General features: G+C 40.6%; 1 protein-coding gene across 2 annotated transcripts in view; it reads left to right on the top strand.

Annotated features, from left to right (window-relative positions):
* DOCK1 (dedicator of cytokinesis 1) overlaps positions 1-24,538 on the top strand; it is a 365,804-nt gene extending 341,266 nt beyond the window's left edge. For both annotated transcript variants that reach the window (XM_083506102.1, XM_083506101.1), the window contains exons 48-52: positions 2,496-2,641; positions 4,126-4,324; positions 8,029-8,179; positions 12,451-12,596; positions 23,376-24,538. In XM_083506102.1, coding sequence (XP_083362228.1) covers positions 2,496-2,641; positions 4,126-4,324; positions 8,029-8,179; positions 12,451-12,596; positions 23,376-23,471 — 738 coding nt within the window. In that variant the 3' untranslated portion in view covers positions 23,472-24,538. The remainder of the gene's footprint in view (positions 1-2,495; positions 2,642-4,125; positions 4,325-8,028; positions 8,180-12,450; positions 12,597-23,375) is intronic.
* The last annotated feature ends 336 nt before the right edge of the window (positions 24,539-24,874 follow it).

Below are 24,874 nucleotides of genomic sequence, written 5' to 3'. Positions count from 1 at the left end.
TTGAAGGATAGTTTGAAGTCAGGAGTGCTTGCAGGAGACATTTCAGTATTCTGTGAAAAGATTAGTATACATAACAACATTTTCAAGTATTTAAGAGTGACCAAATATAAACCCTAAGAGGTAACCAGAAACATTAAATTTTACAGTATACTTTCCAGGTTCACTGTGAGAGACCTGCTTGGTTTAAAATCAAGATTGTATGCATTTTTTTACAATTTTGACATGAGATTAAATCCTCAGGTGGTATCTGACACCTTTTTGAAGCATCCGCCCTTTGAAGTCAAAGGCAGGTATCAAGGAATAAAATTTGTGAAATATCATTTCCAGGGAGTTAGCATTATATCTGCATCGGGCCTATTTGAGTGGCTTTATTGCTTTTATGCTTTGGGTGTTAACTAAGTAAAACTCCTTATATTGGTCTTGGATGTTTTGTTTGGAATAGCTGCATATTTGAAATGGAATTTATAATGCACTAAAAAACAACAACATAGAAGTGCTCATATAATTTATTCCCCCTTCCACACTTTATGATGAAACAAATATATATGCACTCCAAAATTTCTCAGAAAATGTATAACTGTAAATCTTGAGTGTACAAGCTCAATATTGCTCTCTCTGCTTTTGTCATTGTGACATATGTTGTGTATTTGGTCCCACACAGAGGAGTAGATTTTTCAAGCTTTATTAACCACACAAATCATGTATGAACACTGAAGCTAGGCAAAATAATGAGACCCTCCTGTCATTTAAGAGATACGTTATCGTCACAATTGGTATAATTTGTGTCCAAGTATGCAATTAGAAATTGCTTAAGTCTCACTAATATCTTGCTACACACATCTTGGTTGTATAGTTTTGTTTCTTTTCTTTTTTGAAAATCGAAAAACAGCTTCCCTTATAGCAGTATCAGCCATGCTGGATGGGCTGCTTATCAAAATTGGAAACCCATTTCTATTACGTATTCTTTAAATATAGAGCTTAATTCGTTACTGTACATTATTCATAGTGAGTAGAGCAGTCAACAATGTTTAATCTTATTAAAACCTACATAACCTTTGGAGTGCCACCTCAGGTGGCAGATACAGGTCTGAGCAATGCAGTGCTTGCTGCCACTGCCACCTGCCACAGGTGAGTGGGAGGGCAGCAAAGCTAGCAGTAAGGCCTGGAGCTGCCATCTGAAGTGACTGCTCCTCTCTGGCCTCCTTTTCTCCCCCTCCCCCCCCCCCCCGGCCAACTCCAGGTAGCTGTGGAGAGGAGGGAAGGAAGAGGCAGGAGGCTGCCTCAAGTGGCAATATGTCCTGGGCCAGCCCTATATTATGTTGGAATATCTCTCCTTCTTACAACTTGAAAACACTGGAAAAGCCACGAGACAGCAGATAAAATTACTGCCCTAGATGATAATGTTCTCCCCGTGAGAAGAGAGACGTTGATATAAGCCCTGTTTATATGTCACTTGTTTCAGTAGAACATTTTAACATATTCTGGTATTTGACTGCTATGCTTATATCCAGATATTATCTTCTCAGCCTCACACAGATCTGCAGCCCAGCTCTGTCAGAACGTATAGTGTTTAATCACTTCTGTCTGTCTTCGTGCAGCACCAGCCTCCTACTAGTTGGCAGGGTGGAAAATCTACCTGTGATCAAACAGCATGGGGTTCCTATTTTTGTTGGCAGAATTCAATTATTTTGTGCATATATTAGTTATTAATGGGTAACAAACCTTGAATAAATATTCAGAACTGTAAATTCTGCCTTTCTTGTTTCTTCCATCTGTGAAACTAGATTTGTGTGCCTCAGTACTAATATGTGTGCTTCTGTAAAGTCATTTATTTTGCCGGATTGACTGGGGTTCTCCCTGTGAGGTAGTAAGAATTGGGTGTTGGTGGTGTACCAGACTCCCTACAGGGTGAGAGCCTGATGGTGAGGAAGAGATAAATCTCCATATTGGGGGGGGGGGCAAGTTGTGGATTTAGGAGTAGTTGTTGGTTTTTTTTGGTTTTGAATGTAGAATTCATATTGTATTTCTTATATTGATTCCTTTTTGTTGAAATATATAAACCACTTAGAGAGTTTTGCTGAAATAGAAAGTGGTATATAAATTAACTAGATAAAATAAACATCTTTATCTATTTCAGTTGTTTAAAGCAGACTTGGCTAACTTTTGGGCCTTCACGTGTTGCTGCACTACAGTTCCCATCATCCCTGATCATTGGCCACACTGGCTGTAGTTGATGAGAGTTGTAGTTCAGCAACATCTGAACCAGGCTAGCCACTCTGATTAAAAGGCTACATATACATGTGAAGGAATGATAGCATTATCATTTCTGTGGCCTTGAATAATATAATTTTCTTTCAAAATACCTTTCCTCAAGAAAAACCTATTCATTCTTCTGAATGAAATGAATGACACCTAAATAAAAGTGCATCTTTTATAACATTCATGTATTTGGAAGTGTTCTGGCAACAAAAGAACGATACTTGCTCTTTCTGTAGCCCTCAAGCCTGGATGACAGACGAGGTAGTCGGCCAAGGTCCATGGTTAGATCATTCACGATGCCTTCATCTTCAAGGCCACTGTCTGTTGCTTCAGTTTCCTCCATTTCATCTGACAGCGCACCTTCAAGACCAGGCTCTGATGGGTACGTGTGGTCTACTGCATGCATACTCTGTAGCATTTTCTCTACTAGCTCATACTCCTAAGGTTCATAAATATCCCTGCTTCACATTTTCTTTGGGCTTTTTGATCCATATATTAAAATTTCCAGGTAGGGTTTTTTTAAAAAAAAAAAATATTGTGTTGAGATATTAGCAATAAAATTCCTTAGCCTGAGAATTTACCACTCTCTTCTATTTACTTAAAGTATTGAAGTTAAGATTTCATCAAGGCCAGTTTATGAGACTGAACATTGGTGTCAAACTTATTAAGAATCCCTGCAGTTCTTGACACTTACAATGCTAATTGCAATGTTCATTTTAAAAAAGCTTTGGAATGCTTCACAATGTTTCTGACATGTGAAGTCAGGTATTCTAACATTCTTTGCAGTTGCTCTTCAAAGCTGAGAGAGAGGGCATTCCAAAGAGCCGAGATACCTTGTGACTTGAGGGGGCACTTAGAAGTAGAGCAGAACCCTAAGTGGTTCTGTAGCAGCATATCTCCATTACGTTCCACATGCCCCTCCCTTTCCCCTTGGGTCACACAACAGCCAATAGCCATTTGCAGAGAGAAGTGACAGTTGGCTATGCAGATACGTCTGCATGTTGAGAGAGAACCATGCCCTGCATCGGCCAACCGTATACATGTCTGCTACCTTTGACATGTGATACACATTTACAAAGACATATGGTGGCTGTACAAATATTTTCAGTTGTTCTTCACTTCGACATTCACACAAGCACAGTTTCATAGACTTAGGTTTCTACCAGCCAAACTACCAGCTTTGGGAGGGTGGGGGGAGCTTAAAATGACCCTGATCATTCTTCTAATGCATAAGGGCCCTTGCCAGTTTCCTGCTGGAAACCACTCCCCCAAACCCAGCTGCTGTTTGCTCCTGAAGGTAACAGCGACTCTGGTGGCAAACAGCAGTAGGTGGGAGGTTTCTTGCAGGCAGCTACCAAGCACCTCTGCTATGAATCAGGATCACTTTCCAGATAGAGATGCCACAACGTCTAGCTTCCCCAAAAGAAAAGCAGACAGTGTAAATAAATATAACATATACTTTGGCCCTGAGAGGTTATAAACTACAGGTGTATTAAAAAATCCATACAGGCGTTTTTCACTTCATAAAGTGTATTGAATTGTGAATTTGAATTGAGTGCCGAAGTTGCATTCCTATACATACTTAACTGGAAGGTAAGTCTCATTTAACACAATGACACTTACCTATTGAGTAGATGTTTATAGAATTGCACTGTTAGTCTACTACATGAATTGTTAGGGCTGTTCCGTAATAGTTTGCGGTAAATTTTGATCAATAGCCAAAATGAATTAGTTGTTCTGTCACCCCCATTATAGTATCATTAAGTTTGACTGGTTGATGAAGGGATGGAGCACTAAAATGGTGCTGCACCTAAATATGTAGTGATTGGTACTGATATAGCGATGGCAAATGTTTATACCCTTCAGGTTTGTGCTTGAGCCTCTTCTACCAAAGAAGATGCATTCTCGGTCACAAGACAAGTTGGACAAGGATGATCCGGATAAAGAAAAGAAGGAGAAGAAGAAAGAAAAGAGAAACAGCAAGCATCAAGAGATATTTGAAAAGGAATTCAAGTCGACAGATATCTCTTTGCAACAGTCTGAAGCAGTGATACTTTCAGAAACGGTAATGGTAACTGGCCTATGTGTAAAATGATAATAGCTTCAACACACCTAAACACAACAAACATTGCAGGGAAATGATGGTGTGCTTGACACAATTGCTGGAGCAGTATCCAGTTTAAGAAAGTAAATTCCACATTTCAAATACCGTATTTTTCGCTCTATAGGACGCACTTTTTCCCCTTCAAGAATGAAGGGGAAATGTGTGTGCGTCCTATGGAGCGAAGACGCCATAGCCCCGCGACCCTCTCCTGGCTGGTGACATGCGGCTATGGCAGGAGCCTCTTTAGCTGCGCTTCTTTAGCTAAAGAAGCCCCTCGTGACCCTCTCCCAGCTGGAGAGGTAACGCACGACTATGGCAGCAGCCTCTCCACTGCACCTTTCCACTGCTCCCCGACCTGCTCTTTGGGGTTGGTGGTGGGCTTCCCCCCTGCCAGCCCCAAAGAGCAGGTCGAAAGGAACCTGAAGCCTGGAGAGCGAGAGGGGTTGGTGCGCTTCCAAGGTAGCCGCCTGAAGGCGACTGAACGCACCTTAAACGGCACCTTGTTTTAGAGGGGGAAAACAAGAGGGGGGAAATTCTCCCCCTCTCTGCGCAGCACCTCCTGCCGCTTCACTGAAGGGGCGCTGGGCAAAGAGAGGGAGATTTTTTTTCTTGGTCTTCCCCCCTCTAAAACAAGGTGCGTCCTATTGTCCGGTACGTCCTATGGTGCGAAAAATACGGTACTTGCAGTCTGTTTGGCAAGCGACATAACGTTCAGGCGAACTTTAAATGCTTTGGAGTTAAAAGGTAGCAGATTTATTCTGGCATATAGCTGAATGCAAATGCTCTGAAAAGGTTAATTAATCAAACTACATTTACAGATGCTCACTGTCTTTAGGGGCATCAGTAATATAATGCCAAGTAGTATAGGGATAAAAACACAGCTTTCATTAAATTGTTTTACTTGGAAGAAGACTACTTTCTATAAATGATACATTAAAAGGTGAGGCATCCATCTCAGATGCTGGGGCAGAGAATGGAAGTGAGATGGCAAACGATAGTGGCGTGTGGGCCACACTGCCTGCCCTACAATCTCTTAACCAGATTACTAGGAGGGCACTATCCCATAACTAGGGTTGAAATAAGCTGCAGCTGTCAGTCTGGTCAGCTTCTGCATATAGAATGGGAGAGCTGTTATCTTTTCCTTGGACCAGGCAGCAAAATGTCTTGGGCTGCCCCCGTTGACATGCTAAAATTCCTCATCTCAGCAGCTCTCAGCAGTACAGTAAATTTATAGACACAGTCTGCCAGTGGTTAGAATCTACCCTTCCAGTTTTTCATCAGTATTTTTAATGAATTGTCATCAATTTATTTAATCTTAGAGAAGTCCTCAGTTCTTGAAATACATAATAAGGAAGCTTTCTCAGCTATGCACTTGGTAAATCACCATGGTAATTTAACTGGGGGATCAAAAACAGAGATATAAACTTTATGAAGAGAAAATTGTTCGTAATTAAAGCGTTCTTGCATGCTTCTGATCTGTTCTACAAAGACTATTTAAATGCTTCAGTATTTACAATTATCAACAATAGTTCTTTAGATTTGTTGTGTAGATCCTTTCTACATAGCAGACCAACTTATTTGACATGACCTCTCATTCTTCATTCATTCATTCCAGAGGCTGAGGCTCAGACTAGTTCGAAGTATTAAAACAAGACTGTGAGAAAGTGTGTCAAACATCAGCGTAATTGGCTGAACATATCATTGATTCAAGGACAAGTAGTATTATTAGCCCCTTGTATTTTTTTTTAATTAGGCTAAAATAATAAAAATCGTATTTTTATTCTGGATTCACTGAGATTCCTATATAACTGGGGAAGTGCTCTTTGTAGAAAAACATTAATTAACATAAGTAACCATGAAAATTATACAAACGGTTTAAAACCTGTGTCCTGAAATAGAAAGCAATTTAGTTTGTTTATAGGGCTAGAAAAAACTTCCTGCCTAGAGCAGTGAAAGGTACTTTCCAACATTCCTTTGCTAACAGCAGTTTCCTGTATTTTTTCTTTACCAAAGCAGACCTACCTAGGCAAGCTTGGAGACTTAAGTACATGAAAATGCTCTGAATTGTGTAGGCAAGAGAATAGAATAGATGACTTCCTCTAAGGCAGTGTCTCTCAAACAGTGGGCCACAGTGCTACAGCCTGCCCACGGCCTTCTCACTTTACTGCCCCAACCCCTAGCCAGACCTTTTAGTTGGGCCAATACCAGCACCACCATTTCCTTGTATACTGAGTAAAGGTGGCCGAGAGACAGAGAATTTCAGGTGAGCAGGAGGGAAGGAAAGTCTCCTTCCTCTAGAAAGTGAGACAGAAGGTTAACTGGGAATTAAAAGCAAGGGGATAAGCAAGAAAAGGTGTTACAGGAGGAAGAAGTAAGTGTAAAGACGCCAGGGAGCAGGGATGAAATAAAAAAGCAATTTGAGGGGTGAGGAAAAGGGCACATGTTGAATGTGAGAAGGCAATAGCAAGTCAGTAAAATTTCTTTGAGAAATGTGGGCCTTGGAAGGAAAAAAAGTTAAATGAAGAATTATTCTTGAGGTACATCCTCAGACTCCATAAATTCTGCCTAAAATGGGGGAGTCATTAGCTCTAGAACAAATTGCTTGAGGAAAGCTGAGGTATGGCACTCATTGCCATAAAGAAAAAACTGCAGCAAAGAATTTAGCAATTTCCAAAGATGGTTTAGAGATCAGTAGAAAAGGATGTTAGTCATTGCCAGCTGATTGTACTAAACTCTGTCTTCATTTGCTACCATTTTGTGACTGGTGGTCCACAATAATTTTCAGCTCTTTAAAGTGTGCCCTTGGGGTAGAAGGTTTCAGAATCCCTGCTGTAGACCATAAAAGTCCATTCTTACAGTGCTCCCTGCTCAAAGTGACTTGGCTTTAAGTAACAGAACACAAAATCATCTGAAACAATATTCAGCAATATGAAAGCCACAAGAGTCTTCTAAGTACATTTCTATTGTGTATGGATCATTACCCCTCTGCAGTTACTTTTGAGGAGTTTTATGGTTCACTAGGCACAGGAAGTTAGTTCAGTATCTCTAAGAATAAAGAAATCCTATCAACAACTAGAAATATTAGTATTTTAAGAAGAAAAAGAAATATGTGTGTTATGATGGTAAGATATGGTTCCACCAAGCATATTTTGCACTGTGGCCTGTGCTTTGAGAAATACTCTAAATATAGTAATATGTTCTAGCAGAGAATTCTCATGAAAACAATCTAGTGTATATAAAACAAAAACCTAGTGGTGTAAGTGGTATATCTTTTAGTTTTCCTAAAGGTTATAACAAGGTGTAAATAGGAATAGCCAACTGCCATTTTGTCAAATAAAACCTGGAAACAGCTAAAAAGTATGTTTTTAAAAATTGACTGCACATTCAAGGCCACAAAAACTGTGTTTAAGAAAGAACAAGCCAAGGATATATTTTAGAAGAATACTGCATTGAGACAAAAAACGTTTTTTCCTTATCGCTGTGTTGTTACATTATGAACATATTTATCACAAGGTCAACGGCTCACTAAGAAATCTTTCCTCTTTTGTTTCCAGCAGCTGTGCTGTAAGAACAAATTATATATCCTTGGACTGTGTGATGTATGTGTGGAAGGTATACTTCAAATTGAGTCTTGCTTGCTTTTTTTTTTTTTTAACCAAATGCAGATCAGTCCATTGAGACCACAAAGACCAAAGAGCCAAGTTATTAACATCATGGGGAGTGAAAAACGTTTCTCTGTTTCCCCATCACCGCCTTCTCAAACCATCCCTCCACCAGTCACTCCAAGGACCAAGCTTTCATTCAGTTTACAGTCCAGTAAGTCTGCTTTAACTGATTAATTACACTAACTTATCTTTTTACACTGCTATAATCCTACCCCGGGACCGTTGGGTGAAGGGCAGGTAAGAAATAGTAATTTACAAAATTTTTGTTTCTTTCTGATGTACTTGAACCAGCCAGGTCATATCAGGAACTTGATATCTCTGAAATGTTTTATGATCAACTGGCTAATTAGGTTAACCAGAGAGTAAACCAGACTATGTCCATCAGGATTCCTTTCACCTTTCTACTGTTGCTTTCATCAGGGCTGAGTAGGATATATTGTTAAGATCCTACTCGCATCAGTTCTAGCCACCATGACCAACAGTCAGCCGTGATGGGAGCTGGAACCCACCATCATCTAGAGAGCCACAATGTTCCCCACACTTGGCTGAAGTAAAGAATAATTGTGTGGCCTGTTAAAGGGGGAAATTTACTAAAGGTAAAGGTACCCCTGACCATTAGGTCGAGTCACAGACGACTCTGGGGTTGCGGCGCTCATCTCACTTTACTGGCCAAGGGAGCCGACGTTTGTCCGCAGACAGTTTTTCCGGGTCATGTGGCCAGCATGACTAAGCTGCTTCTGGCAAACCAGAGCAGTGCACGGAAACGCCGTTTATCTTCCTGTCGGAGTGGTACCTATTTATCTACTTGCACTTCGACGTGCTTTCAAACTGCTAGGTTGGCAGGAGCTGGGACCGAGCAACGGGAGCTCATCCCATCACGGGGATTCGAACCGCCGACCTTCTGATCAGCAAGTCCTAGGCTCTGTGGTTTAGACCACAGCGCCACCCATGTTCCTTAAAATTTACTATGGTAAATCCAGTAATTTCACCGTGTAGTGCATATAGTTTTATATAAACGTCCTATACAAATATTTACTTAGAATATTATTTAGTTAATTTTGCCACAGCATTCTGCCAATAGAGTATAGGTCTTCAGACCCAACCCTTTAGTTAATGGCTTGGAGGCTCAGCCATGTGCTATAGACATATACACTCTCTCCGCTGCTAGAAGGATCCTTTCCTTGTTTAGGGAGCCAGGCTATTAACTCAATGTTCCAGCATTTATTCAGCTTACTGTTCCACATCAGGATCAGGGCCTGTGTGTTTTTACTGAACAAATGAACAGCTACAATTGCTTCATACTCAGGCTAATTATTTTATACATAATTTTCAAAAAGGGTATGAATATTTTTTGTATAAGTGTTTAATGAATCATCTTATTGTGTTAGCTATATGATATTTTTATAGTGCAAAGGCTATAGGAAAATCCTCCAGCTACTATAAAAATCTGTAGTGCAGAACAATGAATGAAGTCCTTTTACAAGTATTAAAGAAAGTAATTAGTATATGCTGTTTCTTAAACCATTATCTTTTACTGACTACTGCCTTCTAAGAAGTCCCCTGTAACAAAGAATATGGAACAACCACCTGTTCATATTCACTACAGCAGCAAACATCCTTCCAAACTGCTTTGTGATGGTAAAGGACCTTCCTCAGTACAAGTTGTTCTGAAGTTACGGGCACCTGAACCCTCCCCTTGACTGTTATGTTTTAGGCTTCTTCTCATGGGCTTGGATCCTAAGTTTTTGCTCCATGAATTTAATAAATTTCTGTTCATGAAAAGCAAAAACCGCAGCAAGCAGGAGAAGTAACCCCCCCCCCCGCAGATTCATTCCCTAAGGCTTGCTGCACACCCCCAAAAGACCCAAATGGTCTCAGCCGCTGGTGGCATTGCAGTTTCCTACACATGTCTTAAAGCGTAGCAAAGAAGTGCAATTAAGCTTTTTTGTGCTGCTTCTGAAGGACTTAAGGATGGTGCTTCTCTCAGGGAGAACGTTTTCATCCTAAAAAGTGCCTCCTTTGAGGAAGCATGACACATTACTGTATTTACTTTGACATTTTGAAGGCGCATGGTTGCATATTGCAACTCTGTTAACAATAATAATAAATCATCCACCAAAATCACTATGTGAAGGCCTCTCTAGGGAGATGAAGGTAGTTCCTGTATCCAGAAAGACACAGGTTTTCCATCTCAAATCTGCACAAACATGCCTGTGTGCATCTTGATTGTGCCAGAACATGAGCTCCACCATCCATTTGGCATAAATCAAGATTACATACTGCGTTGGTGTGAGATTGTGTTCAATTAAGTACCGTATTTTTTGCTCCATAAGACACACTTTTTCCCTCCTAAAAAGTAAGGGGAAATGTGTGTGAATGCAGGCAGGAGGCAGGCGGGAAAAGCCCCCACGCTCTGCGCGGCTCTTGCGGGCTTTTCCCTGAGGAGGAAGGGCAGCCCGTCTCTGATGGGCTGTCCTTCCCCCACCTCATGGAAAGGCCTGCAGGAGCCGCACACCCTTTAAAGAGTGTGCAGCTCTTGCTGGCTTTTGCGGGAAGTGGAAAAGCCCGCAGGAGCCGCGCACCCCTTAAAGTGCACACGGCTCTTGGGGGCTTTTCCCTGAGGAGGTAGAAGGGCTGCCCTTCTCCCTCCTCAGGGAAAAGCCCCCAAGAGCCACACACACACTCCACACGCTCTTTAAAGGGAGCGCGGCTCTTGGGGGAGCCTTAGCCGCGCGCAACCTCTCCCGGGCAGGGGATGAAGGCTCCCCTTGCCCGGGAGAGGCTGCACGCAGCTATCCCATAAGCCGGGACAGCAAGTGGGATCGCTGTGCAGCGATCCTGCTTGCTGTCCTGGCTTATGGGATTCAGAATTTTTTTTTTCTTGCTTTCCTCTTCCAGAAACTAGGTGCATCTTATGGTCTAGTGCGTCTTATAGAGCGAAAAATACGGTAATTCCTTAATTTTGCCAAATCTCCATAGTGGAGCTTCTTGAGACCCTAAGAACATGAGAGCCTTTGAAATTGTCCCCTTTTTTGCTTTGAGGTAAGAAAAAAAAGACTAGAAAAGAATGAAAGTGTACCATTTTACTTCGTCGTTTATTTTTGTTATAGCCCACCACGAGACCTTCAGCTAAGAGTTGGTGACTGGCCGAAGGTCAGCCAGGAATTTGAACCAGGGTCACCACGCACAACATTTACAATATCATTTGTTACTAATTTTGCACTTGCTCTGACAGAATTTTGAACTTTGGAGGTGATTCAAAGTTACAGAATTATTTCAAGAAGTATAGTAAAGGAAAATCCCATTTCTTAAGTGTTCAGTGTGGGCATACAGATTTAAAACAAGAGTACTGCGATACAATCAATTTTTGAAGGACACTAAGGTGTCAGCTTATTTTGTAGTTAATTTCAGAAAATATTGTTTTGTGTTCTCTTTGTAAGTATTTCAAGCTATTTAAACAATGAATGACCCCTCACTTAATTACAGTAATTTCCTAACATTTTAATAAATATATGTGCCTAATGTGTGCATTTAAAACCTGAAAGATTGTGTGGAAGAGTAAATAAAGGTTTGTTTGATTTGGAAATATTGGAAAATTTAACATTGTTGAATTTTCAACAATAGTTACAGGAAAATGCCCAAGAAGCGACAACAGAAATGATGCTTCTGCTAATAATATGCATGTGCAAGTCACAAGTAAAGTCACTTTCTGAAATGCTGGTGTTCTGAAACAGTTGACCTCTGGAAACCCTGATTAGCATTGTCCTGTGACAATGACTCTCCCTTCTTTTGATTATATGAGACATGATATGACAACACATTCTTTCTGGTATGTGAATCCAGAAATTGCATCAGTAGGTGCACCTGTGCACTCCATTTTGTTGTATTAATCATTATTTCATATTATTTTAAAATGAGTTACCTTTAAAATGAGTTACCTTTCTGCTTGCCGATCAGAAGGTTGGTGGTTCAAATCCCAGCAACGGGGTGAGCTCCCGTTGCTCAGTCCCAGCTCCTGTCAACCTAGCAGTTCGAAAGCACGCCAAAAAACAAGAGGTGCAAGTAGATAAATAGGTACTGCTCCGGCGGGAAGGTAAGCGACGTTTCCGTGCACTGCTCTGGTTTCGGTGTTCCATTGTGCCATAAGCCGCTTAGTTATGCTGGCCACATGACTCGGAAAAACTGTCTGTGGACAAATGCCGGCTCCCTCGGCCTGTAAAGCAAGATGAGCGCCACAACCCCAGAGTCGTCTGCGAATGGACTTAACTATCAGGGGTCCTTTACCTTTTTTACGTTTCTGAAAAAAAGAAAAAAAAGTCCGCTGACAATTTTAAGCTTTTAAAACAATGAGATGTGCATGCAACATTTGCTAGGAATTTGAAGGCTGACTTCAATGACTGTGAGATATGTGTTTATTTTCAGATCTGGAACTAAATGGCATGAATAGCTTGGAAATGGCAGACATTCCTCCTCCATTGCCTCTGAAAGGCAGCATGGCAGATTATGGAAATCTCATGGAAAGTCATGAATCTCTTAGCCCTGCCACATCCCCACCTGTACCTCAAAGAGTAAGTTTTATAACTGGAAGTGACTTTCTTCAAAGCAAGTCTACATAATGTGTACTTCTGTGGTCAGTAATTATTTTCATGGAGGATAATAGAATCATAGAATTGTAGCATTGGATGGGATCCTGGGGGGTCATATAATCCAACCCCTTGTGATGCAGGAATCTCAATGCACAGTCCCCTATCCAGTTTGAAACCATACTTGATCCTATTTAGCTTTGCAAATGTGCTAGCCGTTCTATTGCTGCACCACTAGGAGGTCCACATAAAGGAGAGGACTTTAAGTCCACAGTTAGAACACAATAGTCTCTAAGCTGTGTACTTGCAAGGTTAAAAAAATAGGATTAAAAATCAGTTAAAAATAAGCATAAAACATATTTAAAATGCCTGCTGAAATAAAATAAGGTCTTTACAGGGTGTCTTAAGTTCAACAGGGAAGGCCTCTGTCTGATTTCAGCTGGGAGAGAGTTCCACAAAATCACATTCACAAGACGAAACACATGTCTCCTGGTGCACGAGATACATTGTCTGAGACATAAACTGTGACTCCCCAGAAGACTTTAGTAATGGGCCAGGATATAAGGAACCAGGTGGTCTTTAAGGTGTCCTGCCCCCAAGTTGTGAAGGACTATATGCTAGCATATAGGCAGCCAGTGCAAGTTTTTAAGTGCTAGAGCTAGGTGCTGGTTGCAGGCTGTCCTCATCCACTGTATTTTGCACTAACTGGAGCTTCTTGGCCAGACCCAATCGCAATCCCACACTGTGGATTGTATTGCAATAATCAAGTTGTGAGGTTAACAATGCATGAATCATTGGGACAGGTCTATCCCAGACCAAGAATGGCCATAGCTGGTGGATGGAGTCAGAACTGCAGCTACCGTATTTTTCGCCCTATAGGACGCACCGGCCCATAGGACACACCTAGTAGGTTTTTTTTTTGGTGTGGGGGGGAAATAAAGAAAAAACATTTTATTCCCCCCCCCCAGGCTCAGGGCTGGGGTGGGGGAAGCCCGAGCTTCCCCCGACCCCAGCCCCCAGAACAGGCTGCTATCCGCAAGCCTTCCCCCACCAGCCCCGACAAACTCTGGGAGTATTCCCCACCTCCCGCAGAAGCCGCGCACTCTTTAAAGGGGCTGTGCGGCTTCTATTGGCTCTTCTAGCTTGGGGATGGCTGCGTGGAAAGCCTCTGCAGGGCAGCGGGGTGCCTTCACCCCCGCTGTCCTGCAGAGGCTAGCAAGGCTGTTCCCAAGCCAGAATTCCCCCACCTCCTGCAAAACCGGCAGGAGCCGTGCGCTCTTTAAAAAGGCTGCACGGCTTCTCCTGGCTTTTCTGGGAGGTGGGGGGATTCCCTCACTTCTTGCAAAAGCCTGCAGAAGCTGCGCAACCCCTTTAAAGAGTGCGGGGCTTCTCCTGGCTTTTCTGGGAGGTGGGGGAATTCGCCCACCTCCCTAAAAAGCCTGCAGGCTGCCATCCGCAAGCCCTGGGAGCCTGCGGGAAGTCGCGCCGGGCTCCCAAGGCTTGCGGATAGCTTCCTGAAGCCTGCATTTGCCCCATAGGACACACACACATTTCCCCTTCATTTTTGGTGGGGAAAAAGTGCGTCCTATAGGGCGAAAAATACGGTAATCTGCACTCTCCAAAGTCCGCACCCACTTGTCCCTTCATCTGCTTCTGGGTTGTAGATTAGGAAAGCATCTGGTGTTTTCAGGACCATGGCTTTCCTTTTTCTGATCCCCGGTGAACTGCCACAGAAAATGTTTTCATTGGCAGAAGAGAATGCTAGGTGACTTGTATGTGAACGCAGATTAATCGGGTAGTGAAACCTATACATAAAAACAAAGTATTGTAAAACAGCCTGATAGAGGCTGTTAAAAAGACAGAGGAGAGTCCCAGCAGAAACTTAGATTTTATGTTTTCCCTATCTCATTTCAGGAGAGAAAATAAAGTATATTTCAGTTTAATATATGAGGTTTGTTTTGTAGGCATTCACTCACCAGTTTCCTAAAGGCAAGCAATTTTGCCACTCTATGTAATGGATTGCTGAAACATTTGAGCAAAAATTGTTGCTGCTGGTGAAAAGAAACTATTGTTTAACAATCTTAGATTTCTGTTTCTTAACATCCTATCAAAGTCATTCGCAAACATTTGTCAAAATTTCTTCAACCTTTGACCTAAGCAAACAAGTTGTAACACAATCAAAATAGTAAGTCTGAAAATAGTAAGTCTCTCTCTCTCTCTCTCTCTATATATATATATCTATATATATATATATAATTAGTAGGTTACTGTTTAAATCATACTTTTAACCCATATCAGATATTTAAAATATTGATACACTAACGTTCTTGAGAGCCAAAAGTGGTATTAGGAAAGACTGTGATAGAGCTCTTGAGGAGAAACTCTGTTTCCAGCTTCCACTTCCTTTAGCTGTGGATTTCTCCCCTTCATTTTATCCAGCTTATGCTTTAGTATGCAGGAGCTAGTTTTCCTTCTGCATAGGAAGCTGACTGGAGTCCCTAATGTAATTAAATTGACTCTCAACAGTGTTTCCTCTATTCATCTTCTAGCATATCATAGTATACAATTCTAGTTAGTCAGCCAATTGTACAAGGAGGCTGCAATTATCTATAAGTGTGTCAAATATCGCATACAACTATATTCCTCTGACATCTTCAGAACCCGTTACAAGTGAGGAACTTTATTCATGCATTGATCACCTTGCATTAGACCACATGCTAATGGAATCATGTGGCTTGACAATGTTTAGCCATTTTTCTTTGCTTTCAGTACTCCTTCACCCGCCCACCCCCTTGCAATGTACTCCTATAGGAGGGTGGGACTCATTGTTAATCTTACTTTACATATTAAGAGAAGAAGCTATGAGGCAGTAACTTGCTCATCGTCAGCCCAATGAATTTAGGGCTCAGCTTCCCCCAAATACATACACATAGACGCATCTCACATAACTATCAGTGTTAGATTGGGCAAATGAAGGGCTGCCTTTGAATTACCCACACTGAGTATCTGTGGGGATAACCCACTGAAATTATTAGCTAACCTCATTTTATTCACATTAAACAATGATATGGTAAACAAAAGTAGAGAGTGCTCTGTATTAGAATGAAGTAGGAAATGCAGTGTTATTGAAGTTAAAGATGGCACAAAAAATACTTACGCAAAAAATGGACCTATATCACAAAATATTTGAATTGCAATTGCAGCCCATTATATGAGAATTCCATTTTAGCCAATTTTGAATGCATTGAGGAAAAATCGTTTTATTATGATGATTTATTCACACAAATTTATTATTATTATTATTGCCCTACCCATTCTCCTACCAATTCTCATTTCAAAACATTTACTGGTAGATATGCACACACACACACACACACACACAATCTTATCCAACATAGTATTATAAAATCTCTTTTTTGAAAGGTTTTCCTAATAAATATATCTGAGCATAAAATAGGACCTTTCATTTCTGGTGAAGATCTGTTACATAAAGGCTTCCCCCCCTGTTCTTTCATAGCCTCACACACATCATTGCATATAAAATCAGCTGCATAGTTAGCATTCAAAATCAAGAAGAGAAAGGAAATAGACAATGGAGCACTTAAATTTGTAACATTGGCTCTAACGCTTACTAAGCACACAAATAATGGCTTGATTCCCATCAATCCAAAAGTAGATACAAAGCTTGATGATGAATGTGCCATAGAGCGGAAGCAATGCCCAATGCATAATAAGAGAACTAATACAGGCAAGAAAAAGAGTTTTTCCTCCAATTCTAATGCTTTATGCCGTATCAGAGAAATCTGCTCATAGCAAACATTATGGGAGAACAAATATATGCATCTGTGTTCTGCAAGTTGGAAAAGTTATAGTCACGTGTACCCATCCTTTTGGTATTCTGTGAATACTGTTACTTCTCCAGATTCAAGGCAAATCTTAACAACTATCCAGTACATTACCCAGAATACAAAGTATTCAATTTCATCACAGTGCTACTTGTCTGCAAATGAAAAGACTCCTTCCATCCATGGAAGGTACTAAGATCCAGTGGAGACTCCTCACTGAAGGAAGCTATCACTGCTGAATCCTTTTCCCCCTGAAGCCAACACACTTTTTTTCATGGTGCTCTAGAAAGTTTCCCAACCCCACAGAGCTACTTTTCAGGAGGCATGGGGAGCTGCAAGTAGCCTTACTACTCCTTTCCAACATTGCATCACAACTCTGATGGGCACGACAACCATGGTCCTTAACCTAATGTGTTCTATTCATGAATGGGAGGGGTAAATCTGGTTGGCAGTAGAGACTCCCTGCTAGAAGTAGTGGTGGGACAAGGTGGGTTTCTTTTTCTCTCTGCTGACTCCCATGCAGCCTCTCATTCCACTCCAAACCCTACAGATAAGTTTTTCAGGGGATACAAAGAGGGCTAAAGGGGGGAGGAGGAGGAACTGGGAAAAATAAACTCCTTGGTTCGTTCCTCCAACACAAGTGAAAATCCCCTGAGTTCAGGTATGGATTTAACCTATTTCATGCCAATTGATCAATTGGAGGGTAAGGTCATTAAATAATTATATTCTAGAGCTGTATGAATAGGGCCTGGCTGTTGATTCTGAGCTGTCTGCACAATATGGTTTTGATCCTGCACAGAGATACCACTCCTTCTTTTACCAAACAATAGAACCACCACATTAAAAGCTTTGCAAATTTCTAGACTTTAGGCCAGGGGTCTGCAACCCGCGGCTCCGGAGCCGCATGTGGCTCTTTTACACCTTTGCCACGGCTCCGGGGCGGATACTAGCGAGGGGAGGAGGCGCATTGTGCACCCCGACACTCCCCACTGTGGCAGGCGCTGTAATGGCTGTGACGTCGTATGGGGGTGGTGTGTGCATTGTCACGCACCATCCCGACGTCACCTTCCCGCCCGCTGTCAGATCGCGGCTCCGGATATATATTTGTTTTAAATGTCACAATGGTTTTGCAGCTCCCAGTTTTTTTTTCCTTCGGAAACGGGCCCAAGTGGCTCTTTTTGTCTTAAAGGTTGCAGACCCTTGCTTTAGGCAATGATCCCCAACTACTAAGTCTCTAGGTAAGGAGATGGAGATAATGTTCAGGGAGCAAACCTGATGTCCACAGAAGGGTAAAAGTAATGAACTTTCCTGGAACAGCCCTCTTTAAAAGCCGGTTAATGAACACTGTGGCGTAATTATTTCATTGAAGCAGCAGTGTTACTTTTACAAGACTTTTTAACAGGCAGGTTTCATATAACAAAGCTTTGAATGCTCTTCCTTTAATTCAAAGATATAATTCAAAGATTTTTATGATCTAGATCATGAAAACATGCCTGCTATTGCTTTTCCATTATTTGTGAAGAAATTACATTGGACACATTTGCCTGCTTGCAGTTTCATTTTAAATATTTTAAAGTATTTATACCCTGCTGTTCAGCCGAGAAAGGACCCAAGAGAGGCTTGCAACAATCAGTACTAAGTCGATCCCTGCCGTCCATCTTATAATCTAAAAGACATGGCACAAAAGGAAAAAGTACTTGGAGGGAGGAAAGGGAAAAGACATTAGTTCTTACTTTGAGTTCTTTCTCACAGTGGGGAGAAGGATGCAAGCTCCCTGCAGCTGCTGCTGTTTTGGCAGATGTATGAAACCAGGTTGGTCTTCCCCTTCCTATGTAGGAGTCCTGGGGGACAGGGAGGACAGTCTTTTGAGTGGCCCTTGGTTCCCTGGCGAATGCAGAGGCTGCACTAGAAGATGAGGATGATGAGGATGATGATAATAATAATAATAATAATAATAATAATAATAATAATAATAATAATATTATATTGTTTATACCTTGCCCATCTGACTGGGTTTCCCCAGCCACTCTGGGTGGCTTCCAACAAAAGATTAAAAACACATCAAAACATCAGACATTAAAAACTTCCCTAAACAGGGCTGTGTAGATGTCTTCTGAATGTCAGATACAGTGGTACCTCGCAAGACGAATGCCTTGCAAGACAAAAAACTCGCTAGACGAAAGGTTTTTCCGTTTTCGATTTGCCTCGCAAGACGAAATTTCCCTATGGGCTTGCTTCGCAAGACGAAAACGTCTCGCGACTTTGTTTCCTTTGTCAAAAAACAAAGACATGTTTTGTTTATAAAGTTAATTTATTTTCCCTTCAATTTTTGAACTGCTCTTTACAGTATGTGTGACTTTAAAGAGCAGTTAATAAACTGTTGTTGTACCAAATTTGGCTTTGTTTGGACTTTTTTTGACCATAGGAACACATTAATTGATTTTCAATGCATTCCTATGGGATTTCGTGATTCGCAAGACGAAAAATTCGCTAGACGACAAAACTTGCGGAACGAATTAATTTCGTCTTGCGGGGCACCACTGTAGTTGTTTATATCTTTGACATCTGATGGGAGGGTGTTCCACAGGGCGGGCGCCACTACCGACTTTCAGAGTCCCTTCCAACTCTATAATTCTACGATAATTCTATGATCTGTATTAATTATGAAATATAGAATTCAAATAAAGGCTATCGCTGTTTTTTTTGCACCCATCTGTTGTACACATATATATTATAGTTCAAGTGCTTACAGGATCTATATTGCCTTGAAAACTACTGATAGCATTGTTACATAATACTATCAAACCCGCTATGTGGTAGCCAGTGTGCTCCCCCTCCAGGTGTTGGACTCCAGCTCCCATCAGCCTCAGCCAGCTTGGCCAATGGTCAGAAACGGTGGGACTTGTTGACCAGCAACATCTGGAGGGTGTGATATTGGCTACCCCTGTTACACTATTATTCAGGGTAAGCAAAAGGCATTCAATATATTCTGTGATGTGGAAACCCTGTGCTACATTAAAACTGAAAAGGAAATTATTTAGATGGTAAAGATAAAGAGTTGCATATCCGTGTGTGTCTTTGAGGACCTAATAAATATTATAGTTAGCTGTAGGAAGTCAAGTAACTCTTGAATAAACTTTTGATCACATAGAGAATTTTGGTCGGCTAATAGCATGGAAGGAAACATTCACAGTGTTTCAATGCACAGCTCAAATTTTATTTTAATCCATGGGTTATTCTGAAGGAGAGAAATCATTATTGCTTTTATATTTTACATTTTCCCCTTAACTATTGTGCTGTGTTCCGCCAAGACTATGAAGAGAAACAAGACATTTTAAAGCACAATTGCTTTCTTTTAATACAGAAGGAAACCAAACAAATGAGAACAATTTGGTACTTGAAATGGAAAGGACAGATTGCTTATATGTTGCAGATGTGCGTTTTACATGAGGTTCCCATTTCCCCTGAGGTACACGTGACTGAGGGAAGTCTGCCTAGAATAGGGTTTAATTTGAACTGGCAGGCTCTTATCATTATTTTAGAGAGAAAGCAATCTCTTAAAACCTGAAAAGCACCCTAGAAACTACTGAAACATAAACACAGACATTTAATTAATGTAAAGTTAAGTGAAATTTGGTTTTGCATTTCAGCCACATTGTTGAGCGGAAATAATTCGGGCACCTGTGATATTATTCTTGAGATTCTAAATAGCCCTTTTGTCAATTTAAATTTTAAATGAACTGAACAAAACCAGAGTATCATTCATAGTATACAATAGGCTTTTAGAAATGAAAACAAATATAGCAAATAGCCTACCATCCATTACTTTAGACTTCAAATGTATGTTGTTTTTTACTCTCAGATTCAGGGATGTCAACAAACTAAGGGAGTAAGTGTGGAGCTACTTATTAGGGCCTCTTTTTAACGGTGTGTTTTTGACCCTTTCTGGCTAAAAACAACAAGCTTACTACATTTGTACCCACTGGTTAGCACGGAATGAAGCACATGTAGCTTTCTGTCAAAATTGTGTCTGGGATCCCTTTGTGTCCTGAACCCTTGTACTGTTTATTCCCCACCCCACACATACCTTGTCCCAGGAAACTATTAGACTGAAGAAGACCTTCACCTCTGGGTTTCTGTATTGCACTACACACTAGAATTTCATGGTACAACAACGGTGTGACCATTTGAACGAATGCTTGAGGTGTACATAATGCTTTTTTGATGCGGTCTTTTATCACGCTGATAAAATACCATGAGCAATAACCAGACCCAGTTCAGATTTAGACTTAGAGTACAGAAAATAAAACTGGACTTGCAGAGAATGCATGTAAATACTAGTAAAGAATCAGATGCATCTAGGAAGATACTTTTTTTTTTTTTACTCCTGGCCCTCCTCTAGCAGATGTAGCTATTCTCTAGGCTCTGCATGAAATTACCGTATTTTTTGCACCATAACACTCACTTTTTTCCTCCTAGAAAGTAAGGGGAAATGTCTGTGCGTGTTAAGGAGCGAATGCCTACAGATGGCGGGGGGATCTGCTGCAGTCGTGAGCAGAGGGTCCATGGTTCCCCTTCCTTCCCTCCTCCGTGGTTACAAAGCATGGATCCACATGGATCCTCAGGATTTTTGCATTGGGCTACTCCAAACTCACTATCAGATCACATGTCTGTGGCCACACCATGAACCACAAAAATCATATATCCACTATTTCGTTTAGAATATTTTTTTTCTTGTTTTCTTCCTCTAAAAACTGCGTGCGTGTTATGGTCTGGTGCGTGTTATAGAGCGAAAAATACGGTATTCCTATACTAAAACAATTTGCTATTGGCCTGAAAGGTAATAGCCATTTTGTGCCTTGTCTTCCACCCCACCCCCAGGTGCTTCATTTAATAAATTGATCAACTTTATTTGTGAGTACATTTACTGAACACGTAATTTAATGTTTCACTGACGGAGATAAGTAGATAGAATTGTGTGGTGACATGATGGGGTCCACAAGAGACCTGGTTTACTATGATAGTATCATAGTGATACTTTCATTAAAAACAGATTTACAGTGGTGCCTCGCAAGACGAAATTAATCCGTTCTGCGAGTCTCTTCGTCTTGTGGTTTTTTCGTCTTGCGAAGCACGGCTATTAGCGGCTTAGCGGCTTAGTGGCTATTAACAGCTTAGCGGCTTTAAGAAAAAGGAAACAAACTCGCAAGAACTCGCAAGACGTTTCGTCTTGCGAAGCAAGCCCATAGGGAAATTCGTCTTGCGGAACGACTCAAAAAACGGAAAACTCTTTCATCTAGCGAGTTTTTCGTCTTGCGAGGCATTCGTCTTGCGGGGCACCACTATATTTATTTTTTCAAAATTCACATTTTTGATAAATAGAATTTCTTTATCAGAATGATTGGGTTCCTATAACCAGGATACATTTCACAAAGGTTTTACTGAAGCATTAAGTTCATGGTCTGTGGATCAGCAGGGCTCCAGTACATATACAGTGGTCTGCCAGACCCTCCTCAGTCCTAGGAAATGGTCTGAAATACATTGTATATAAAGAACATTCCCCAATACTGAAGACATCCCCTCCTCTAATATTTTCCCTTTCCAGGTACTCTTTTCATCCTCTAAATGGGAGTGAAACCACTGATAATTAGTGAATTGTTATTAAAAGATCTACAAATGTTTGTATATTGAATTCAGAATTAAAAAGACAAAATCAAGATCAAGACAAAAGTAGATACAGTAAGATTTTTCCAGCTACTGCAAACATTTTGTACCAAGTCTATGAAGAAACATTGTGGATTAAATGCAGACTTAGTCATGCTTGGAGCAGACACACTGAAATCATTGGCACTGAAGAGTAGACTTCAGTGGGTCTACTCTACATGTCTGGATTCATCTCTAAGATAGTCACTGAGATTGTGTAGCATGGATAACATTTTTTATAACTTTCTGTTTAGAAGCAGGCCTGCTAGCAATATGAGAAAAGTGTTGAATGGATTTACCATATGAAAAGTGAAATGCAAAAGAGGGGGAGAAAACATAAAAAATGGAGAGGGGTAAAGTAGTAAAAGTGGTATTAAGATGTCAGACAGTAAAATGTAAAGGGAGAGTTTATGTTCACTTGATGGGCTAAGATTGCATGAAAGATAACTGCTAGATAGGATGCTGCAGTATCACTACAGCCTTCCAGCAAAGAAGCAACATTGGCTGCATTCTTAATGAAGCTGTTGAAAAATCATCCTGAAAGCAGCATGTGCGCAATTCTGCAATAGCTTGACATTATCCTGACAGTATAGATTTTTGTCATCGGCCACATAGCTTGATCCTTATGGGAGTAAGTAATTTATCATAGGTCTAATCTATGCTCCTGTCTTTAATTTGATCAAGCCAACCGGTGGCTCCTGTCATTTCCTAAGTTCAAAGCATAATGCCATTCACAGCAGCTAAATATTTTAACATTTAGTAAGCTTTAATTACTATATGGTGGCAAGTAGATGGCTAGTCCACCCTTTTCGTACAGGGGAAAAAAAAGACATTTCTCAAAGAGCAGACCTGAAACTGGTCATAAAAGAAGGGAAGAGAAAGTATTCCAGCATCGGTCTTTCAACTCGATAATGCTTAGGGCTAAGATGGTTAATAAAGACCAATAAAGTCAGACGTTAGCCGCTTATATAGCAGACCTTTCAGAAACAAAGTTAGTTAATAAATCCTGTGAAGCCAGTTAGTGTCAGTATTAAACACTAGACTTAACATCAAGCAGCAAAACCCTGTTCATAAGACCAAAGTTGGAACGGAATTAAATGAGTACACCTCTTTATCTTGCACGTCACAGCGGTGTGTAAGAAATTACATCTGAATTGACCAGTTGCTATAGAATTGGTTCCTCAATAAGCTATTTTGTTCCAAATTTGTCTTCCAGCAATTGCCACCTCCATTACCAAGCAAGACTCCTCCTCCGCCTCCTCCAAAGACTACTCGGAAGCAAACCTCTGTGGATTCTGGAATTGTCCAGTGAACATGAGAGCAGATACCTCCAAAGACTGAGCTTGTAAAATTTATTTTCCCTAAAGATGTACACAGTGTTTTAACACCACTCAACATCAGAGCATCTAACATAGTGCAATAGTTCTCATTTTCAGAGCAAGATTGATAGCTCTACATAAGGTCATAGATTATGAACCCAAACTGTATTCCAAAGCACGGGTGCATTGTTAAGTGACAACATATTATTGCAGCCATTTTTTAAAATGTAAAAAATCATTCCTGCTGGCTTCTGAAATTTTAATCTTAAAGCTATAGTTAAGAAGTTGCATTGGGACTAATAAGAGGAACAGTCCACTCTGTCATTGCACTGGCATTCACAAGCCTTTTTAAAATATTGGCCTAATGTAAGCAGTGTACCTTAGTATCATAGGTTTGTGCTCTTTGTCAAGGAAATAGGAAAACAGAAGTATTTGTGAAGAGTATTTATAATTGCTCTGGGCTACCATTAATGTTGGTCTCTCATAGGCCGATAGCTTTTTGAAGTTCCACTGTAACAGAATAAGGACCAACCATTGGCTGAGCCTGATTTTGTGTGGATTTTAGTGTACAATGTGTTTTACGCTCCTGGAAAGTTGTTAATTTATGGAAAATATCATGTATGCAAATGAAGAAATCTTGAGCTTCCTAAAAAAAAAAAAATAGGAAAGGGGAGAGCTTTTGGGAACAAAAATTCAAACCTAACAGTTGTACTTGATTTACAGTTGTGCCATTATGTACAGCCATTTTGTATATATTATTGGACTTGCAAATTGTTTCATTTCACTGTGCCTGCTTTTAAAGTAATGATGGTATTATGTACTTTCAAATGTGTTACAGCATTTTAAATGTCGGTAACCACTGAAAATGTATAAGTTGCTAACATGTGTGTTATTCCCAGTAACTGAACTCAGAAAATATTGGGCAATTATGAGGAAAGCCAGAAAAAAACTAACTTTTAAAAACTTGTCAATGTACCTCTTTTTTATCATCAGCAACCTTTATAACCTTAATAGTTTTAATATTTCACTCTCTTCAGAAATAAAGAATTATTTTAAAATATTTTCTCTAAGTAAATAAGAAGTCTTCTTGTTAGTTTGAATTAACAGTTATTTAATTCATTATGGTAATCAGCTGTACAGTATTTTGGGCTCTCATCAACCACAGAATACTGATTTTGTAATTGTAAAATCACAAGTGTAATGGCTTGGATCCCAAAAAGCACTAGAAGGGGCTTGGCTGTGAAGTTGGCTCTGCTCATGGAAGGTGACCCCTTCTGATTTGGGGGTGACTCCCCCCTTCTGTCTAAAACCCCATGCCACAGCCCACCCTATTCATGAGCATCCCCAGAAGGGGTGTCAGATGCTTCAGAGGGAGAGAACTCATATTACGTGGTGG

This window comes from Podarcis liolepis (genome assembly GCF_965112155.1).
Source record: "Podarcis liolepis genome assembly, chromosome: 5".
Classification (NCBI taxonomy): Eukaryota; Metazoa; Chordata; class Lepidosauria; order Squamata; family Lacertidae; genus Podarcis; species Podarcis liolepis.
Note: the sequence above shows the minus strand (reverse complement) of the source record. Positions and strands in the feature narration are given on the sequence as shown.